The following is a 22,285-nucleotide window of genomic DNA, read 5'->3' on the forward strand; positions in this document are numbered from 1 at the left end:
TCATGCTCTCCCACTGATGATAAAGTCTGCTCACTGCTAGAGTAAAGCAATTACTAGAATCTAAAAAAAAAAAAATAAAAAAAAAAAGATTAGTGGTAAAAAAAAAGCCTTCAGCACAATTGCGGGTTGTGCGAAAGGAGGGACATAAAGTGCGTGTAGTCACGATTTATGACGCAAAATAATTCGTCACGACCTGAATCACGTCGGAATTTCTCTGGTGACGTGAAGCGGGTTATCTTTTCGCCACAAGAAGCTTTTATTGCACTATTGCCATAAGTTTTTATGTTTGAGAGGCTTGCGCAACGCCTTGCTGTTATTGAATTTGTAAAAATGCACTACGCACCCTCAACTTGCATTTGCAGCAGAGCTATGTGACAGATAATGAGAGCCACTGGATGCCTGCGTTTCCATCAGTGCCAGTGTTTCTCCATGAGGTCAGTGACAGACTTCGACTGCTCCAAATCATTGCGCACAGCGCACCAACTGCATATAGACACTCCGTCTCTGCTGTTCTCTTTCTGCGGACTCTGAAAATCTTTAATGAACATCTTATTGAAAAAGGCACATCATTTGAAGCATCTGGACCCGTGTGATTGTAAATAAATACATCGCTTGAGCAAGTGGATTTTCGGCGCACAAGACAGGATTCAGCACCACTGCTGCGGACAGCTCCAGTTCCCCCGTGACGCGCGTCTGGATGGCCGCTGCTCGCCTCGCTCTGTCGCTGCTCTGATCCGCTCTGTCCGCGATGGCGTCACACGGGTTTTGGTTTACGGGCGCTGAAAATGCCGCTGGAAGCCCCAGCCAAAGTCCCACCACCCGTAAGTGTTTATATATAGAGAGAGATTAAAAAGAAAAAGTAAAGTGTTCTGTAAGGTAACGCTTGTTTGCTGTTTTTAATATTTCTTTGACTGTGACAGATATGAGACAAAGAAATGCGACATTTATTGTGTGGTTTGAATGAATGTGTGCGCTCAAGGTTAAGTTAAAGCCTTCACATATCAGGTGTTACGTATGGTCATAAACCACAGAATGTAGGCCATATTTTAATGTCAATGCCATACCATGGATTATTTATCTCCTTAATGGGAGTTTATGGTGGATCGAGCAGTTTATGGTGTTAAAATCACACACACTTGATCATTTCAGCCAGAGCTTGGTGTCAGGCGGCGGCCCAGAAATTCACCGGAGGCATCGGCTCCAAATTATATGGTACGTTTATTTTTATCATGAAATATAAATGTACGTGTCTCCCCCACATTCAAATTTAAAATGGTTCTAAATTGCACCTGACCCTTATACAAAGACTAATTTCAGTAGAAAGGGTTGGGTAGATATTGGTCTATATTTAACAATGAATTCCATTAAATAACCTATAAGGAACCATTGGAGTGTACACCCTGAAAAGTCCGGAACGAATTCGGTACTAAATAAAAGGTTTATTGTCTCTTAAAGTGTTTAGAAATATGGGGTGCGATTTTAATATTGAACTGATAGAGTCATCATTTCTTTCTAAAGCTTTTTTAAACGTCGGAGAGGCTGAGAAAGCAGCTCAAGCCCCAGTTAAAGCCGAAGATGAGTCTACAGCGGAGAGCTGCGGCTGTAATAAACCCTGTAACTGCCCCAAAGCCAGCCTGTGCTTCTCTGATCTCTATTCAACAGGTAAATAACACATATCACATCACCAGATCACCATTTCTGTAGCAGAGATTGCACATTAAAAATGCAAAATTATCTTGATGTGTTAGTTAAGTGGTTATTACGTCAAATACTTCTGTTATTATTACTTTCATTCAGGATGAATTTTTGAGACATTGTCCTTCGTTTTCCTCAAGGTTAAATGAAGCTATTTTGCCCTTAATTTTTGCAATAAATTCCATGATATATTATTTTAATTGTAACATCTATTATTATTATTATTATTATTATTATTATTATTATTATTATTATTATTATTATTATTATTCAGATCTTTTACCTGCATTGGACGGGGACGCGAAGACTATGAATTTTCTGCAGGAGGTTGTGGATATATTGCTGGCTTATATAGTGGAATCTTTTGACCGGTCAACGAAAGTGATTGATTTTCACTATCCTAATGAATTGCTTCAAAGGAATAATTGGGAGCTTTCGGACGAACCCGAGACTTTAGACGATATTCTGATCAGCTGTCGTGCTACACTAAAATACGCCATAAAAACCGGTAAGTGTGTTTGTTACAATTTATATATATATATATATGTATTCGTGAATGTGCTTCGTGTGGAGACTATTTTATATCTTTATATTATGTTATTATGTTTTATTTTATTTTATTTTTATTTTTTGTAAGCTAAACACTATTTCACAGAAATTAATCAATGTGTGTTTGTGCCTGAAGGCAAGTCAGATCATAGCGTGATGTTGAATGAATGCGTCTATTGGGACGGTTTTATTTTCTCTGGTGGCTTTTCAACTGGGAAATATTATTTTGAGAAGTGATATGTCGATTAACAAGCAGTACTTTCGTTTTGGGAATAATTATAAATGTCCTGTAAGCATCAGAGCGTATTGATTGATTGCAGCAGTCTGCGGCTCCAATCTAAAGTGTTTTACATCAAACAGCAAGTGTCTATTAATAGTGAACCATTAGTGGGGGCATAAATAGTCTACCTTTCCACGTTAAATTCATTACTTTTTTCTCAATATTGTGTCTATCTTTAGCACACCCTAGGTATTTCAATCAGCTCTCCACTGGATTAGACATGGTTGGCCTGGCGGCGGATTGGCTGACCTCCACTGCCAACACCAATATGTGAGTGTGTGGGTCTCCTTCCATAAAACACAAAGCAGTTAGAGATCATTTCCATTTTCTCTCCCTTCATAAGTAATTTTTTGGCCTGGTCTTTGAGATTTAGCTTTGGTTTTACATTACTGAAATCAGTTGAAAGGAATAAAATGAAAGACATTGATGAATGCAGTCCAGCACTGATGTAAACTCTCACCTTGTGCTCAGATCCATTCACGTGGAGAAAATGAAAATAAAATTCAAATGAGCTATGATTCAGGCTATTAAGGAAAGTCATTTTATGTCAGGATGTGGATTTTCTTAAACATATTATTATTAAAGCAACATTGTAATAATATTGTAACACAATTGTGATAACATTGTAATTTATGTGAACAACCACTAATGAAGATTAGTTGTATGAAAAACTTCTTTCAAATAGTTTAATCAATTATATATATATATATATATATATATATATATATATATATATATATATATATATATATATATATATATATATATATATATATATATATATATATATATATATATATATATATATATATATATATATATATATATATATATAGTATTGTGCAAAAGTTTTAGGCACTTGTGAAAAATGTTGCATAGTGAGGATATCTTCAACATTATATTATCACTTAATGTCATACAAAGTCCAGTAAACATAAAAAAGCTAAATCAATATTTGGTGTGACCACCTTTGCCTTTAAAACAGCACCAATTCCCCTAGGTACACCTGGACATAGTTTTTCTTGGTTGTTGGCAGATAGGATGTTCCAAACTTCTTGGAGAATTCACCACAGTTCTTCTATCTATTTAGGCTGTCTCAATTGATTCTGTCTCTTTATGTAATGTCAGACTAACACGATGTTCAGTGGGGGGTTTTGTGGGGGCCATGACATCTGTTGCAGGGCTCCCTGTTCTTCTATTCTGATCTTTTCTATTTGCAAATGAAATGTTTGGGAGTCTAAAATGTATATTTCCTACTGACACACTAAAGCTGAAGATATAAATAACCATCTTAAGACAAATGCTTTTGTGAAACATCTTATGTGCCTAAGACTTTTGCACAGTACTGTATATATATAAATTGTTAACATCTTAAAACACCGTATATAGGACAAATTAATTTCTTTTTAGAATGAAATGATTACATATCTGACATTGTTTTTGCAGTGGTAATGACATGCAGTTTTAAAATCTGTAGCAAAATACCCTCAAACGTCATGACTTTTTTCTGGCTTGTGTAACTGGCTCATGTGATCTGCATGTAAAAAGGTTCACCTATGAGGTGGCTCCAGTCTTCGTGCTGTTGGAATATGTCACACTGAAGAAGATGAGAGAGATCATTGGCTGGCAGGATGGCCGCGGTGATGGAATATTCTCACCGGGTAAGCAGCTGTCAATCTAAATGACCTGTCTCATTCCACAGTATGTGTATGTGTTATAGCTGAAGTACATGCCTACGCATTAGCTTAAAGTCACGGGATGTCAGGTCAGATTACTTAGTCTTGGATGCCTCGATTACTTTTTAATTCATGTTCAAATAAAACAACAGGCTCTAAGATGTGGAGAAAACCTCATTTAGTTATGTTATCAAATTGTTATGAGATTTACTCAAATGAATAATTTGGGGGTCCAAGTCAACTAAAGATTAAATAATTGCGTCCTAATCTGGTACAAAGAATGTTACTTTCAGCACGGTTCCATTTTAATTCATGAGCAGTGGCAGTCCTAACGCAAGTATATACTGTAGCAATGTTTACTATTAAATCAAATATAAACATGGGTCACATTTTATTTTGTGATTTGACATACTTGGCCTAGCTTATAGAAGATAAAAACACTTTTAAAGGCACACCGCTTATTCCATTTCTGCAATGTGATAAAAATGCTTCCCAAGCTGCAAGCTATTCATAACTCAAAATAACTAAACTACAGTCAAGCTACTCATTTGGAAACGTAGGTAGATCAATTCTACAGAATGTCGTTCTACAGGATTTATCTGCCATAAAAACAATGACAATCTCAATTAGTGACATCAAACTGAACAATTAAATTCATGCCAATAAAACATACTAAATTGAACATTAATTAATTTATACTAAATTCAACCAATAAAACACTTTTATATTAACTAATTTGAAAACACATTATACAATGCTGCAATTCCATATCTTGCTCAAAAAAGAAAAAGGTGACTTCTACGCATTGGTTAAAGTGATTCAGTCAATCTTTTATTTGAAATGGTTCATTTACATGAACTGTTCAAACAAACCGGTTCACTAAAATGAACTGGTCTTCCAAATGCTGCATATAAGAGAATTGGTAAATCATTTGTTTTAAACGGTTCACTTTCATAATCCTTCCAAGTGAACGATTCACTAAAATGTTTTTGACTTCCCATTATTAAAAAGAGAGAGGACGGTTTAGGTAAGCACGTTTAATCACCATCTCTGTTTGCTCATCTACTGTGTTCTGCAATGCAATGCGACAAAAAACAAACTAGTGTTTCACCATTAGGGGGCATTTAGTCCAAACACATTCCTGTGCAAAAAAAAAAAAAAAAAAGCTAGACGCAGCACAATGAATAGAGCAGAACACATGAGCCTTGAGATGCATTTTTTTTTTCTCCCCTTATCTCCCCAATTTGGAATGCCCAATTCCCAATGCACTCTAAGTCCTCATGGTGGTGTAGTGACTCGCCTCAATCTGGGTGGCGGAGGACGAATCTCAGTTGCCTCCACATCTGAGACAGTCAGTCACCACAGCTTATCCCATGGCTTGTTGAGTGTGTTACCGCTGAGACGTAGCACGTGTGGAGGCTCACGCTATTCTCTGCGGCATCCACGCACAACTCAACATGCGCCCCACCAAGAGCGAGAACCACATTATAGCGACCATGAGGAGGTTAACCCAATGTGACTCTACCCACCCTAGCAACTGGGCCAATTGGTTGCTTAGGAAGCCTGACTGGAGTCACTCAACACACCCTGGATTCGGACTTGCGACTCCAGGTGTGGTAGTCAGTGTCTTTACATGCTGAGCTACCCATGCCCCCTTGAGATGCATTTTTAAAAGGTGACATTCCTTTGAACCGGATGCGGCATCTAACCCTAGATGTCTGTCTAGCAGGTTTACATAGAAAAACAATTCGGAAAACAGTGCAGATGGACAGAAAAGTGTGATTGAATTAATGGCCCCTATTTACACTATTGTGAAAATAGTTTAACTACTGTCACTACCTTACCATGTAATTAAGTTGTGGCTTAGTTACTTCCTAACTAGACTCATCAGGGTGCTACTGAGACAACAGGCCTGTTTACAATTCATGTGTTTTTACTGATCAAATAGCTATCCGATCATGAAAAGACCAGGTGTAAATGCCCTCCGAAATGCATTCGCTCAGACCCCTTCAGGAGGTGGTTTGAGATGCATTCCAGACAAAATATACGTCAGCATAAGAAAAACGTGAAACATAACAGCTGTCACTGAATATTTGCATTGGGCTTGTGTCGCGCAGTAAATAACAAGAAAGAGACGAATGCACGTTGTAGGAGAGACAGAAAAGTTTCCTCCTTTATTTGATGCAGATCACTCATGAACTAAACGCTAACATGAGCGCAGCTAACGCACATGGTGCATCTTATCTACAAAAAGCCCAGAGGGGAAAAACAGACAGCGCGCCCAAATACAGACATACGCGTACTGGGCAAATTCACTTAGAATTATCAAATAATAAAGCACAACTTTTAAATTTACTGCCTGGAATTAGCATAATCACAGAGGTGAACTCTGTTTTATTTGCATATAGCACCGGAATTGAAGATCAAATTTTTATCAGTTTGGCGGAGACACATTGATGTGGCAAATGTAAATGGAATGAGCTTTTTCAATTGGATAGCAATCTGATCAGTAAAAATGCATGAAGTGTCCAAGTGTAAATAGGCCCAACATGATCACACTGTTCCATGCTGTTTCCGAAAGTTCCGTTACCCTAGGATTGGCGACAGTATGTCGACTCACTGACATGCAACATTTCCCACCAGATATTTTTACATCGGTTTCAGTGTGTTTACCTTCCCATGTGGCTTGACTGGCAGAGCATTGCATCAGCAGCGTGAAAGACCTGGGTTCATGTCCACACTGAAACCAGGAAGTAATTGTGTTTGCTTAATTAGTGAAGATCATGATTCGGAGGTTGCACTTTTACCCCTAACATTTAATTTTTACTCAGCTAATGGTTAGGTTTAGGGTTTGGATTGGGGGTTAGAGTCCATAAAATATGCATTCCTCTTCACTGTATTACATGCTGTACAGATGAGAGGAACTCACTTCACAACTAGCTTTTGGCGACCTGTCCTGGACATAAATGGACCTCACATGGCCCTAAAACACTTACTGCTTTGGCCACTGGGGGAAGTGCGATTTTTTTCTAAAGAAAAGTCAACTTACTCTTTATGATTTCACTGTGAGATTAAGCTGACTGAGAACCCTACTGCCCGAAACAACTTCCTTATTCCCTATGCCAAGATCCACCCCTGTTCATGAGTTTTTGAATTGATGAGTTTAAATTTGAATAGCATTGGCCACGCCCCCACAGGATGTTGAATTGGAATGACAGGAACTTACTAGGAAAATGAATTCACTAAATTTAGTCCAACACAACAACAACATAGGCAAGCAAAGACAACTTTGGATGTGTTCTACTGTATTTTAGTTTTCCATCTTGTAAGCCTGCTTCATGTTTTTTGGCTCCATTTTGAAGATTTGGTGGTAAAATAGAGCATTCTGGGAAATGAAGTGTCTTTCAACCATGGTCCCTAACATGAATTTTACTTTATTAAATAACATAGGCCTATATAAATAAAATACAAGTTTGCATAGGCGACATTTCATACATTGATTATTACAAATATCTTATGTTTTGTGAAATAAACCCTGCTGGCTTTTTAATTTAAATGCATGCAGTACTATTTTCTGCCCTTCATGCAAAACCTTCAGGATGGATAAAATACCGACAGACAATTTACAGTGTCAAGTGTTGTGGAGAGCTAGACCAAGGACAAATGAAATCACCTGAGTGATTGAATTGAATGATTGCTTTATGTTCCTTTAGGCGGCGCCATTTCCAACATGTATGCCATGTTACTGGCTCGCTATAAGATGTTCCCGGAGGTGAAGGAGAAAGGAATGTCATCTGTTCCAAGACTGGTGGCCTTCACTTCTGAGCATGTATGACCATTCTCATCTCTCTTTTATCTGCCTTATCCTCACCTGTCTATGTTATGTGCTATTCCCTTTTTGAAGAGTAATTAGCAACAAATGAACAATTGTAATAAAACTGAATCTTAATTTATATTTAACATAAAATTGTATTTAAATGCATTTTAGAATATATATATATATATATATTATATATATATATATATATATATATATATATATATATATATATATATATATATTAATATATATATATATATACATTTTTCAATATATATATGATGTATATAAACAAAGGAAACATTGCCATACAGCAACTCTGTACCACAATGTAAAATAGGCCAGGGGGGTCTGGCCCACCCATTCACGAGTCCAGCCCGTGCCTCGGGCCATTGTGAGGTGAGCGCGCAGGATTCTCTGTGGTGCCAGGTGAAAGGCTTGAGACATGCTAGCAGAGAGCGCTGGAAGTTAACGGCACTCCTGTTATAATGAGCGGAGCTATTGTGCCACAAGCGCCCAGAAGCGTAGATAGCTCTATCTATAAAAATATTAAAATGCATTGGTGCAATACCATTGTGGTACAGTGTTGCCATATGGCAACATAGCAACTTTTACATTGTGGCTTAAGTATTCAAATCTTGTAGCAATTATTTGCTTGTAACAGCAGTCACTGCCATGTTGAGTGTCTCTTTCTTAGTAGAAGTAGCATATTCTGTAATGGCTGTACAGCGCTCTGTGTAAATCAAGCACATTCTCACATGTAGAGCTAATATGCTGGTGACATTTACTCTGGCAGGGGATGGAAAAACTATATACTCTCCCAAAGGACATTTCAGACATTTTGCAAGGACTAAGATTAACCAGAATGTCTGAGATACATACAAATGTTTCACTCTGGGAGGATTATTTCCCATTAATAAAAGTTGTTTTGATATAGTGTTGCAAACATTTATGTTTATATATTGTACAATTTAGGACATTGGATTTATTATATCTTTCAGAGCCATTTTTCAATCAAGAAAGGAGCTGCTGCGCTTGGAATCGGTACAGAAAGTGTCATCTGTATTAAAGCCGATGAAAGGTGAGACTGGATTATCACTACTGATGCATCACTTCATGACTGCAGAATTGAGAAATGTCATTCTAAACGTTATAATCATGAAACCATATGAGTTCAGTAATAAACCATGCTTACTTCTGCCAGGGGTAAGATGATTCCTTCTGACCTTGAGAGGAGGATAGTTGAAGCCAAGCAGAAGGTAATTTCAATGACCGTATCTCCTTGAGCATTCCATGTGTCTATCAGGTCTGTTTGAATAATCTGTTAGGTTTCTGTGGCAAAAAGGACCATAAATGACCCCCTGATTTCTTTCTCGCAGGGATACGTGCCATTTTTTGTCAGCGCCACAGCTGGTACCACAGTTTACGGGGCCTTTGATCCTCTGATCGCCATAGCAGACATCTGTAAGAAGTATGATGTCTGGATGCATGTGGATGTGAGTAGATCTGTTTCCCTGAACTTACGTGAACTTCCTAAAAGATTCACCTGTGAAATTCAGTGGAGAGTGATCCAAATATGATCTCAGAGTTGGCAGATCATAAGTGTCATTCTCTGGACACAGAACTGAGAACCTTTTCAATTGTTAGTAGTTCTTGCAAAGATAAACATCAATTTTACTATTGATCACTGTGACGAGGAGGAGGGCGTGGCCGGGCCATGATGGTGCATGGCCTGCGCTGAATCAGCTGATCAGCGGGGAGCCAGAGGTGCCAATTCGAGACGCGGCCACATTGCATGTGTGTCTGTGTTTGTTTATGTTTGTTTTAAGTTAAGTTTGACATTAAAACTTTATGTTGACTGTTCAGCCGGTTCCCGCCTCCTCCTAGCCCATCATTGCACTGTTACACTCACACTGAGAGTTAGGGATTTCAACAAGCCTAGTATTACACTTCAGCATGTTAGGTTTGTGGATCAAAATTACTCCTCGAATCATGTGGCTTGTTAAGTAGAGGTGAGTTGTTATGAAGTTAATATGATTTTCGCTTGACAGACAGTAAAACTAGGGAAAATATCCCATAGACTTATATTGAAAGAGGGACCCGATCCATATCTAGATACCAAAATATCAAAGAGAGAGCAATGCCCTAGTAACCACTCAAAACCCCCTCTCAGAACACCTTAGCAGATGCATAGCAACAACCCAGCAACCTCTCGGAACCACCTAGCAACAACATAGCAATGCATTTTAAACCACTTAGAACACTTTAGCAAATGCACACTGTAGCAACACCCTTGCAACCACACAGAACACCTTAGCAACTGCATAGCAACGTTCTTGCAACCACCCAGAACACCCTAGCAACACTCTAGCAACCTCCCAGAACACTTTAGCAGCCGCATAACAACACCTCAGCAACCACTCAGACACCTTAGCAACTGCATACTGTAGCAACGTCTTTGCAACCACACAGAACACCTTAATAACTGCACAGCAACACTACAGCAACCACTCAGAACCCCCTAGCAACAACATAGCAATGCACTTAAAACCAATCAGAACACCTTAGCAAACGCATACTGTAGCAACACACTTGCAACCACATAGAACACTTTAGCAACTGCATATTGATGCTCTGGCAACCATCTAGAACACCCTAGCAACCTCCCATAACACCTTAACAGCCACATAGCAACATCCCAGAAACCACCTAGAACACCCTAGCAACAACATAGCAAAGAGCTTAAAACCACCTAGAATGCATACTGTAGCAATGCCTTTGCAGCCACATAAAACACCTTGGCAATTGCATAGCAATGACGTGGCAACCACCAAGAACATCCTAGCAATGCCCTAGCAACCTCTCAGAAGACCTTGGCAACTGCATACTGTAGCAAGGCCTGTGCAACCACCCATAAGACCTTAGCAACTGCATAGCAACACCCTGACAGCCATCCAGAAATGCCCTAACAACCTTCCAGAAAACCTTAGCAGCCAGAAAGCAGCACCCTAGCAACCACCCATAACCCCCTAGAAACCACATAGCATTGCAATCAATACCACTCAGAACACCTTAGCAACCGCATACTGTAGCACCACTCTTGTATCCACACAAAACACCTTAGCAAATGCATAGCAACACCACAGCAACCACTCAGAACCCCCTAGAAACAACATAGCAATGCACTTAATACCACTCAGAACACCTTAGCAACCGCATACTGTAGCAACACTCTTGTATCCACACAAAACACCTTAGGAAATGCATAGCAGCTCTCTGGCAACCACCCAGAACAGCCTAGCAACACCCTAGAAACCTCCCAGAACACCTTAGCAGTCGCATAGCAACACCCCAGCAACCACTCAGAAAACCTTAGCAACTGCATACTGTAGCAACACCTTTGCTACCACACAGAACACCTTAGTAACTGCATAGCAACACCACAGCAACCACTCAGTACCCCCTAGAAACAACATAGCAATGCACTTAAAACCATTCAGAACACCTTAGCAACTGAGTGGCAAGCTCTGGCAACCAACCATAACACCCTAGCAACATCCTAGGATCTCCAAGAACACCTTTACAGACGCATAGCAATATTGGCCCCAGTAACTACCAAGAACCCCCTAGTAACAACATAGCAATGAAATTAAAAGTACCCAGAATGCATACTGTAGTAATGCCTTTGCAAACACATAGAACATATTGGCAACTGTATAGCAATGCCCTGGCAACTAGAGATGCACCAATACTACTTGGCAGTACTCGTTTTGGGCTGGGGGGTAAATACTCGTAGTCAGACGAGTGTCATCATTTCATATTTCTGAGTATGAGTACATTAATATAATGACATGGTTGCACATATGTCATAGTGCTTCTAATACCAGTTTGAAAACATGAGAAACATTTTAATTTGTTTAAACCCTTTACATTTAGAACATCAGTTTTCTTTATTTTATCCAACTTCACCTGATAAATGTGGATTCTCTCACGTGCACGCACCTTCTCTCTCCCTCCTGTGTGTGTGTGGTGCGAGAGCTCGCATTCCCAAGCACTTGCCAGTCATCCAGGATTTTTTTATCGGATAATTTCAAATGTCATTTTGACAGATATTTAAAAACAGCAAGAAAATTGCTGATAAAAACAGCAAGAAAATTAAGAAAGAAATTGTTTGAAACTAATGCGTGAGTTTTCATTTCCTCCGCCTTCTCTCTCTCGGCACATTTGTGTTTAAGGGAGGAAAACAAAGAGCGCTATGATCAGACTCTCATCAGAGATCATCTGTTATACACATAACAACCAACACCTGACACTTCTAATCTGACACCTACATGTAGTAAAATCTCTTAATGAATCACAATTTTATCATATGAAACTCATAGTTTACACCAAACAGATTATTTAGTGTAAATCATGTTTAAGATTAGCAGACAGGCGGTCAATTCAGTAAATGATGAACTGTTTCCTCACAAAAAGCAGTTCATTCAACATCATGAAGCATCTTCTCCATAGACATCCATTTAAGAAAAACGGCCTCTTGTCTCCTCGCCAATGTACGCCCATAGAATGTCTATGGGACCGCCTTGTTACACTATCCTATGCTAACCTTGAAGTCTCAACTTTCAGAAGGGCTCTGCTTGCGCCAGACAGTCATTGTTGCCATAAACACCACAACTCCAAAAATCATATGTTACATGTAAAGACGAAGCTAGAAAAAGTGATGGGAGTTTCTGTCTGTCACTTTACTTCATCCCAATAACAACACAGTATAAAGCAATCGAACAGACGTAGAACTCGGTATCGGCCGATACCCAAAACTAGGTACTTGGTACTTGTATCCCTTCAAAAGTTGGTATTTCATTTCAAAATGAACACAGACACATATTGTGTCTGGAACTCTAACTAATGCAGTGCGATTGGATACATTGTAATGCACTCATCTAACCTAAATGCCTCAGTTAGACATTTGCCCACGGCTGGCACAGATGAGAAGGTCTATAGTGTGCACTATATCATCCCAATCCTACAGTCTGTTTCAGAGAAATAGGCTGTGGATATAATGTGTATTGATGAATATTCTGCAAAGAAATACAGTATTTGCCTTTAGCCATTTGCTAATATAAAGAGGTAAACAGGGTTGGGCTGTAATGGAAAACATGTAACTGCCATTTCATGTTCAGAATACAAAAATGAAGTAACTGTATTCAGCCCCCATTATGTTTTCAAGCACCTGTATTCAGAATAAAGTTACTTAATAAAATTTGGTTAGAATGCATTTAGAATAATTGCATTCTAATGAATACTTGCATAAAATTCTTGTCAATTAAGTAAGAAACTTGTTTGTTTTTCTGATCAGTTTTACTGAACAGCGCAGATGCTGAGTGCACACTTATCATCTCGCTCTCTCTTCCCCAGAGCAGCTGCAGCACGTGAGCAGTGTTGCCATGGTTTGGGCTAATTTGAAAACACATTTGTGGGTTAAAATTATAGCATCATATGCGTTTACGATGAAATAGCACGTGCAAAAGTGGTGCAACTGTTTAGTGAATTCGCCCCTGTGCGTTTCTACAGGGAGCGTGGGGCGGAAGTTTGCTGATGTCCCGGAAACACAGGTGGAAGCTCAATGGAGTCGAGAGGTCAGTTCATTCTGGAGTTCTTATGATTGAAAATGACGAGTGGTCTTTGGATTAAGGTCTTTTTTACATTTCCCCCCAATAATTTCTTGCCTATGATTGATGATTTTTCTATTGACATGACATTTCACTGCACACTACTGTGCCTCAGGAAGTAATCTAGACTGAATTAGAAACAATAAATTGTTTTGTAGCTATTCACTTATTTCAAGGACAATGCAATGCTTCTAAATTATGTGCTATGAATATTGTCAATTTTAGAGCTAATTCTATGACCTGGAACCCTCATAAAATGATGGCTGTGCCCCTGCAGTGCTCTGCTCTGCTGGTTAGAGAGGAGGTAAGTAAGATTGTGTGCCTTCATTAGAACCAAAACAGACTCATTTTATCATTTCATACTGTATATTTACAGCGGCCACCAACAGTATTTGGACACTTAGGTCACATTAAAAAATGTCTGAATGTACTGCCTTAGATAACAAAATATCAAACTAAGTGTCATTGATTGTTTTGCTATCTTGTCCTTCCTCTTGTTTTTTGTTGCAGGGACTGATGCAGAGCTGCAATCAGATGCAGGCATGTTATCTTTTCCAGCAGGACAAGCACTATGACCTGTCCTATGACACGGGGGACAAAGCCCTTCAGTGCGGACGCCATGTGGACATCTTTAAACTGTGGCTGATGTGGAGAGCTAAGGTACTATATGAGGAAGCTTTAGAATTTCCCTAGACTTTCTTAATTGCAAAATTCAGAACTTGAGTGAGAATTTAAATAAATGCTGCAAGGTTTCCGATTGAATTTCTAGTGAAAGACTGTTCACTGATTATGCTTCTGTCATTTTGTATTGCTGTATGTTCTGTTAGTACCTAAATGCTTTTGAAAAGCAAATTGGCACATAAAGGAAACTTTAGTGGTGATCTCTCTCAGATATTTAATTAAAAAGAAGATAAAGATTTGATAAAAATACTCAGAGTTTGACAAGTTGTGCTATTATTTTCCTATGTTTTATGGCTTTAAAGACCATGAAAAGAGGGCATTTCCATCCATATCACTGGACAGCTACTCTGCTTTAATGGATTGAATAGAGCCATTTCTGTACTTTAGTAGAATTTTTATAATAGAAATTGTGCAAACATACCGACGTGGTCACATAGAATCACGTTGCTGTACATACATTTTTGTAAAATGATTTTTTGTGACTCGTTGTACATATCGAGGCAGTTTTATGGTGAAATGAACACTAGAAGTGCTACAACAATGTCTTTTATTTCTTTTCACACAAATCACGAGTAAAACGGCAGATTATCAGTTCATACATTACTTCTCGCCCTGTTCATCACATGTATCTCATGACATCAAAACATGTTAATAGCACGTGAATTGTTTCGGAACTTCTGTGATACATGTAAAGAACCGCGTAATATCATTTTGAAAAAATTACACAGTTACGTAATTTTCATGAGATCAGGCTGAAATATCTAGTGACGAAAACATGTCATAAGGCTGGATGATATACACGATCAGCCACAACATTAAAACCACCTGCTTAATATTGTGTAGGTCCCCCTCGTACTGCCAAAACAGCACCAACCCGCATCTCAGAATAGCATTCTGAGATGATATACTTCTCACCACAATTGTACAGAGTGGTTATCTGAGTTACTGTAGACTTTATCAGTTCAAACCAGTCTGGCCATTCTCTGTTGACCTCTCTCATCAACAAGGCATTTCCATCCACAGAACTGCTGCTCACTGGATGTTTTTTGTTTTTGGCACCATTCTGAGTAAATTCAAGAGACTCTTGTGTGTGAAAATCCCAGGAGATCAGCAGTTACAGAAATACTCAAACCAGCCCATCTGGCACCAACAATCATCCATGTGATTATCTAATCAGCCAATCGTGCGGCAGCAGTGCAGTAAATAAAATCATGCAGATATGGGTCAGGAGCTTCAGTTAATGTTCACATCAACCATCAGAATGGGGAAAAAATTTGATCTCAGTGATTTGGACAGTGGCATGATTGTTGGTGCCAGATGGGCTGGTTTGAGTATTTCTGTAACTGCTGATCTCCTGAGATTTTCACACACAACAGTCTCTAGAATTTACTCTGAATGGTGCCAAAAACAAAAAACATCCAGTGAGCGGCAGTTCTGTGGACAGAAATGCCTTGTTGATGAGAGAGGTCAACAGAGAATGGCCAGACTGGTTTGAACTGACAAAGTCTACGGTAACTCAGATAACCACTCTGTACAATTGTAGTGAGAAGAATATCATATTCAGAACGTAATTCTGAGATGCGGGTTGACGCTGTTTTGGCGGCACGAGGGGGACCTACACAGTATTAGGGAGGTGGTTTTAATGTTGTGGCTGATCGGTGTATATTGAATATTCACAGTATATTTGGGATGATTTTTCTGGCAATACAAAATTAAGCAATATTGTGAACATGTGATTTTAATGTTTTTTTTGTTTTGTTTTTTTTAAATGGCCAATATACAGTAGTTTCTTAGACTTGTTAGACTAGTTTCAGTCTTGCAAGAATGAGAACATTAAGACAGAGTCTCTGATTCAAACATCTTTAACAATTTTGTTGGAGAGTTTATTTCTGTGAGTCATTTAAAACTGTCTGTTTAAATGAATCGATTCTGATTTAACAATTTGTTTGCTTAATCACTTAAAAATCAGTTTGCTGTGTGGTGTTCATATTAAAATGTTTTAGTGAAAATATATGTTGGTAAATAGTGTTGTTTATTACTATGAATTGTTATATCAAGGCATATAAATAGAAATGATTAAAGGTAATGTAATGTTTTTCGATGCTAAAATACTTATCTATCCATAGGCCACAGATCATGACATATGGATAATTATACACACTCTCTCTCTCTCTCTCTCTCTCTCTCTCTCTCTCTCTCTCTCTCTCTCTCTCTCTCTCTCTCTCTCTCTCTCTGTCTCTCTCTCTCTCTCTCATCATCTGTAGGGCACTATTGGCTTTGAAGCTCAGATTGATAAATGTCTGGAGCTGTCAGAATATCTTTACAACAAGATCAAGGACAGGGAAGGATATGACATGGTCTTCGATGGAAAGGCAAGTTTTTAAATTGCTAATTATTTGTAAACGGTTTGGACTCCTGTTAGAGCATCCTAGACAGAACAAAATGTTAAAGAAATTACAAGTAAAAACAAAATTATTTTTGATTAGTTTGTGTTAGTACCCACTGATGTAAGCTGATGTTATTGTTTGCAGATGTGTTCAGAATATAGAGTGTTGTGTGACACATTTCAGAATTATTCAGATTTATTCTCAATTCCATAATTATTGAAAATGAATGCAGTTAAATTCCTGTTAATAATTGCTTTTTATTTTTTAAACTTTTTTATATAAATTGTTTTCCATATGAAAATATACAATCTCAGAGGGTTGTGCACCATTCAGAATTTAATTAAGAATGCCAATTCAGTTCCTGAATTTGAAATTGATTTGAGGTAGCAGAGACGATGTGGAATTGCAATTAGAATTTGAATTTAAGGACAAACAAATAAAATGGAATGATTCAAAGATGATTTTAATGCATTTGATTTTTTTTTTTTTTTTCATGGCAGCTTGATATTTTAAGTTAATTTACTAAGTAAATTAATTTAGCTCATTAAAAATCTTTTTAGTGTTAACTTAATTTCTTTAAGTTATATGAACACATCACTTTTTACAGTATTAATAATCAATAATAAATATAATACAATAAAATAAAAAAGTTTGAAATGCCACCTACTGTTTAAAAATTTGTACTACATTTATTTCACTATATTTCATACATTTTCATTTTATGGATCATGTTGGAAGAACATTTTATTTCATGCAATGCTCTAATTTATGCTCAGTTTATTATACAATCAATAGATTTTGATTTAATCAATTTATTTGTATCTGTTAAGTTATCTGAAATCAATGTGGTGGACTATTTTGGTGCTATTTTGAGTTAATTGTAGTTATTCTAATTAGTCTAGTTTAGTTTAGTTAGTTATTCTAACAAGTAAAAAGATAAATAGGCATAATTAGAAACATTATATTACTGTAATTGTTTGTCAGAAAATGTGTCTTGTGTTGGACTATGAAATTGTATTGTGTGACTGTGTTGAATTCAGTAAATTCCACTTCCTATCAATCCAATTCAAATTCCAATTTAACTTCCTCTGGGGCATGGCCAATTTAATTCAAATTCAAACGTATGAACTGAAAGAGATTCAATTCTGAAATTCAGAATTTTGCCCAACCTTTTCTACATAAAGAACATACATTTTTTTCCTTGAAAAATGCCATTGACAAAACATTGGATTTCTAAATACAATTAAAAAAATAATAATTATAAAAAAAGTAAAACAAAAAGATCCCCTCTGAATTTAAATGCAGCCAAAAAGTCTTGTATTTTTAAGTAATTTTCTCCAATGCAGAGCGGAGAGTGCACTAATTCACCTACATGAAATGTTTCACCCTTGAAATGACTGAGCAGTCGTTCAAGCTCATTTAAATGTAAATCGTGCTTGGTGCCAATGTGACAAAATTATTTGGCTTGAGCCTTCTCACCAAATGTACCTTTGACGAAATCAGCGCAGTGCAAGCAAAGGAAGGTTGCATCGTTTCAGTTTGATCGAATGGCAAGATCGAACAAAACATTTTAGCCTCCATTTAGCAAGTTCTTTTTGATTTGAACACTGAAGTCACTGTGAGGCACGACTCGATCTGTGTTTCATCTGCGCTGAATGCATAATGAGGCTCTTCCTCTGGTGCATAGAGGCATTCTGGAGTCGTATAATGAGGATGAGGGCTTCTAATGGACTATAGTGTGTCTATGAGGTACCTGCTCAAGCGCTCAAACCTCTCACAGCAAAAGCCTTTTTATTTAAAAGATTGCATGGCTGCTTCCAATCTGACAGCGACAAAAATTCCAATTATGGTCCCAGATGGCCCCTAATTACATATTCCGGTATGGATCTTTAATGGACTCGCCAGAGTGCTTTATTTATGCAAGTACATTATACTGAGTGATAGATGTCCAATGATTGTGTTTTATCTGGTGGTCTTGTCTCTGCAGCCTCAGCATACCAATGTGTGCTTCTGGTATCTTCCGCCGGGCGTGCGCTTCCTGGAGGACAAAGTGGAGAAAATGAAGCGTCTGCACAAGGTGAGAAACAAAAAATGAAAGAGGCCATTTTTTTTCTATGATTCGATCATTAGATGTGTTCCAACAGAGCTTTTTACTTTAAAAATCAATTGGGTGAATATGATTAAATGTAACTTTTCCTGGCACTTTGATGATAATGCCAAATAACCTGATAATATACATTAATAGAAATCTTAGCATGTCTCTGACCTTAGTCATAAGCAAACATTAAGAAATACTAAACACCTTTGAAAGACCCTCTTTTAACAGATTTACAGATTTTTTTTCAGACAATACTGGTGAAGTGGGTCACTTGTATTGTTAAAGTGGGACACTTAATTTCTTCCTTCTTAAACAAGCTGTACTGGGGCCTGTACATGAATATAGTTCATTCTTACTATTTATTTTGTTTTCAACATAAACATACATAAATATTAATGAATATGCACTTGTTAAATAGGGGTGGGGGAAAAATTATTCTGTTACAAATCGAGATTCTTGAGACAGGAATCCCTCTCTCATGTAAAATCAATTCTTAATTTAATTTTAAAAATTACACGTTTTGCTTAATATGCTAATCTATTGTTAGATTGACATTGGAAGCTATATTTGTGCAAAGTTCCACACATTAACTTGTTTTCTCCCTGTGAAGTTTCATCTGTCTAATTCTTTACATTTAGTCCTTTAATGCACCGCTGCTACAGCCATCAAAGTGCTGCTTGTTCACTGTCAGTTGTCTAATACTCTGCTGTAGGTAATGTTCCTGTTATTATGCATAATCCACAAGTTATTTGTGAGGTCTTGCGGAGAACATTTTTCAGTAGTCGTTTTGCAGATTCTATTTGACACTGCCTTAATAAATAGTTTAGCAGTGCAAAAGGCTCATCAAACTGTTTGATGCTGTGAACCTTGCAATATTTATAATCTAACAGCTATGTGCTTTTGAATGTGGAGCGAGGATCGCCCTGTGACTCCAAGAGCTCTAATTACATGGAAGTGCCTCATTCTGCATTCGGAATGTGTATAAACGTTTTTGTGGCACTCTGTATTGAAGCTTTTCTTGTTTCTTACTTTTCTTTCAATGATAGTTTTGTGTGATAAGATGTTATAGTTATTTAGCCTATTTATTTGTTGAATATCCGTTAGTTACCCTGTTAAAGGGCTGTGCTTAGTGTCCATAAATCACTTCACTATGACGTTTTTTCTGTAATTTCTTAATTAGTATTTAGTCTTGTTTTTCAGTAAAAATACCTAAACATTTTTAAAACAAGATATATTTATTTGACAAGCAAAATGGCATAAGACTTTAAGGCTTGTTTTTAGAGAAATCTAACTATTTCTATTTTATTTTTCAACTTGTCTTCTAAATTCAAGGTGCACTCAGTAATTTTTTAACTCCTAAAGATATGAATATATGAAGAAAATCATGAACACACATTAAAACGAAGACTCCAGTCATATCAGTAACCTTATAAAAGCTGTTTTATTCTACATGGAGAGGGTCCACACATGGGGGCTGCCATGTTAGAATCACATGACCAGCTGAATACTACTCGCTTAATCTCATTAACCGTCCTGTTATTTGACACTTTCACTCATTGATTAAAGTAATCATGGCTGACTGTGTATACTAAATTTCTACAATGGCACCTGAAACTGAAAACTATTGATTTTAAATTATACTGCATCCAAGCCACTAGGTGTCAGTGTTTGTCCAAGATGACACAAAGACAAAAGTTACTGAGTGCACCTTTAAAAAAAAAAAAAACACTACAATGGGTTAAGAAAAATAAACTTAATTCAAAGGGAAAACCTATTTTATTCTTGCCCCATTAGCAGATTTTTTAAAGCATAAATTTCACTTCTGGAAATCTTATGCCGTTTTGCTTGTCAAGTCAAGTAAAAATAATGGAAATCAAGACAAAAATATCAAATAAGAAATGTTTTTATTTCTTTTTTAAGTATAATTATACATGGGTTTTTTTCCTAGTCAACTAATAGCTCAGACAAAATAGGTCGTTTTGTACATCCCTACCTTTTAAATGTAATTTCTATACTAATAGAGTAAAATAATTGTCATGTCAGACGTAACTGTTATTCAACAAACATTTCTTTCTAAAAAAAGGGGGGCGATTAACACAGTTAATTGTAACATCAAATCGCAGTACTTACAGGACTGCAATATATATCGAACTAGCAACAAAATATTGATGTAAAAACAAATCCGGATGTCTGTGGCAATTCTCAGCCCTATGGTTAAATCAATTTAAATTAACAAATTCAAGTTGTTAATTCTCTCTCAAATATCCATTAGAATTAACCATATGTAGCGTAATGTTTTTTGACATTAATGTAAAACATGTTGTAAACCTCTGAAAAAGTTAAACATAGTTGAATTTTGCCCACAATAGTGTATAGGCTAAAAGATTAATACACAACATGCACATCCACAACACAAAGGTGCAGGTGCTCAAATAAATTAAATGATCAAAAAAGGTAAAAATAACCTAAATTTTTTATATTTATAAATATTCATGCTAAATAAAGATTAGGATATCACAAAGAAAATAAATTATTGCCTGAATAATTCATTATCATTTTATTACTGTTTTGTAGTATATAGTGAAATAAAAGTAAATAAATAATAAATAAAAAATAAAAACTGTAAAAAAGGCAAATTAACCATCATGTTCTGTCTGAAAGACACCAAGGCACTTTTTAATAGCTCTAACAGCATACTTAACATTGACTTTCCTAATTTAGAAAAAAGAAAAAAGAAAAAAAAAAAAAACGTATAAGAGATCCCATGTATAAAACATGTAATAATAACTCCTTACATTTAAATAATGCTTTTCTAGACATTCAAACATACTACGTAGTATCGGGGAATCTCCTCAACCACCACCAGTGTGCAGCATCCACTTGGATGATGCGACGACAGCCATAGTGCACCAGAACGCCCACCACGAAACCAGCTGTTGGTGGAGAGGAGAGAGTAGAGAGTAGACTGATACAGCCAGTTAATGTATGGGGATTATTAGGAGGCCATGATTGATAAGGGCCAGTGGGGGAATTTGGTTAGGACACCAGGGTTCCACCCCTACTCTTTACAAGTATTGCCCTGGGATTTTAAATGACCACAGAGAGTCAGTACCTCAGTTTAACGTCTCATCCGAAAGACAGAAAGTGCTTTTTTACAGTATAGTATCCCCGTCACTATACTGGGGCATTAGGACCCACACAGACCACAGGGTGAGCACCCCCTACTGGCCTCCCTAATACCTCTTCCAGCAGCAACCTTAATTTTCCCCAGGAGGTTTTCCATCCAGGTACTGACCAGGCTCAACCCTGCTTAGCTTCAGTGAGCAACCGGTCTTGAGCTACATGGTGATATGTCTGTTGGCTCTATCGAATCAAATGTACAATCGGGACCAAAAGTCTGAGACCACTAGTAAAATATAGTTTGATATAT

General features: G+C 37.3%; 1 protein-coding gene across 2 annotated transcripts in view; it reads left to right on the forward strand.

The window, feature by feature from the left end:
- Positions 1–208: 208 nt before the first annotated feature.
- LOC127431853 (glutamate decarboxylase 2) overlaps positions 209–22,285 on the forward strand; it is a 29,855-nt gene continuing 7,778 nt past the window's right edge. The window contains exons 1-15 of one of the 2 annotated variants that reach the window (XM_051682465.1): positions 209–821; positions 1,150–1,212; positions 1,519–1,662; positions 1,970–2,203; positions 2,704–2,794; positions 4,073–4,185; positions 7,914–8,029; positions 9,022–9,101; positions 9,225–9,279; positions 9,400–9,516; positions 13,592–13,656; positions 13,915–13,993; positions 14,200–14,349; positions 16,635–16,742; positions 18,745–18,834. In XM_051682465.1, the coding sequence (XP_051538425.1) occupies positions 749–821; positions 1,150–1,212; positions 1,519–1,662; positions 1,970–2,203; positions 2,704–2,794; positions 4,073–4,185; positions 7,914–8,029; positions 9,022–9,101; positions 9,225–9,279; positions 9,400–9,516; positions 13,592–13,656; positions 13,915–13,993; positions 14,200–14,349; positions 16,635–16,742; positions 18,745–18,834 (1,578 nt within the window). In that variant the 5' untranslated portion in view covers positions 209–748. Of the gene's footprint in view, positions 822–1,149; positions 1,213–1,518; positions 1,663–1,969; positions 2,204–2,703; positions 2,795–4,072; positions 4,186–7,913; positions 8,030–9,021; positions 9,102–9,224; positions 9,280–9,399; positions 9,517–13,591; positions 13,657–13,914; positions 13,994–14,199; positions 14,350–16,634; positions 16,743–18,744; positions 18,835–22,285 lie in introns of those variants that run through there. The other variant, XM_051682466.1, reaches the window with a different exon arrangement.

The sequence above is a fragment of the Myxocyprinus asiaticus genome, chromosome 41 (assembly GCF_019703515.2).
Source record: "Myxocyprinus asiaticus isolate MX2 ecotype Aquarium Trade chromosome 41, UBuf_Myxa_2, whole genome shotgun sequence".
Taxonomy (NCBI): Eukaryota; Metazoa; Chordata; class Actinopteri; order Cypriniformes; family Catostomidae; genus Myxocyprinus; species Myxocyprinus asiaticus.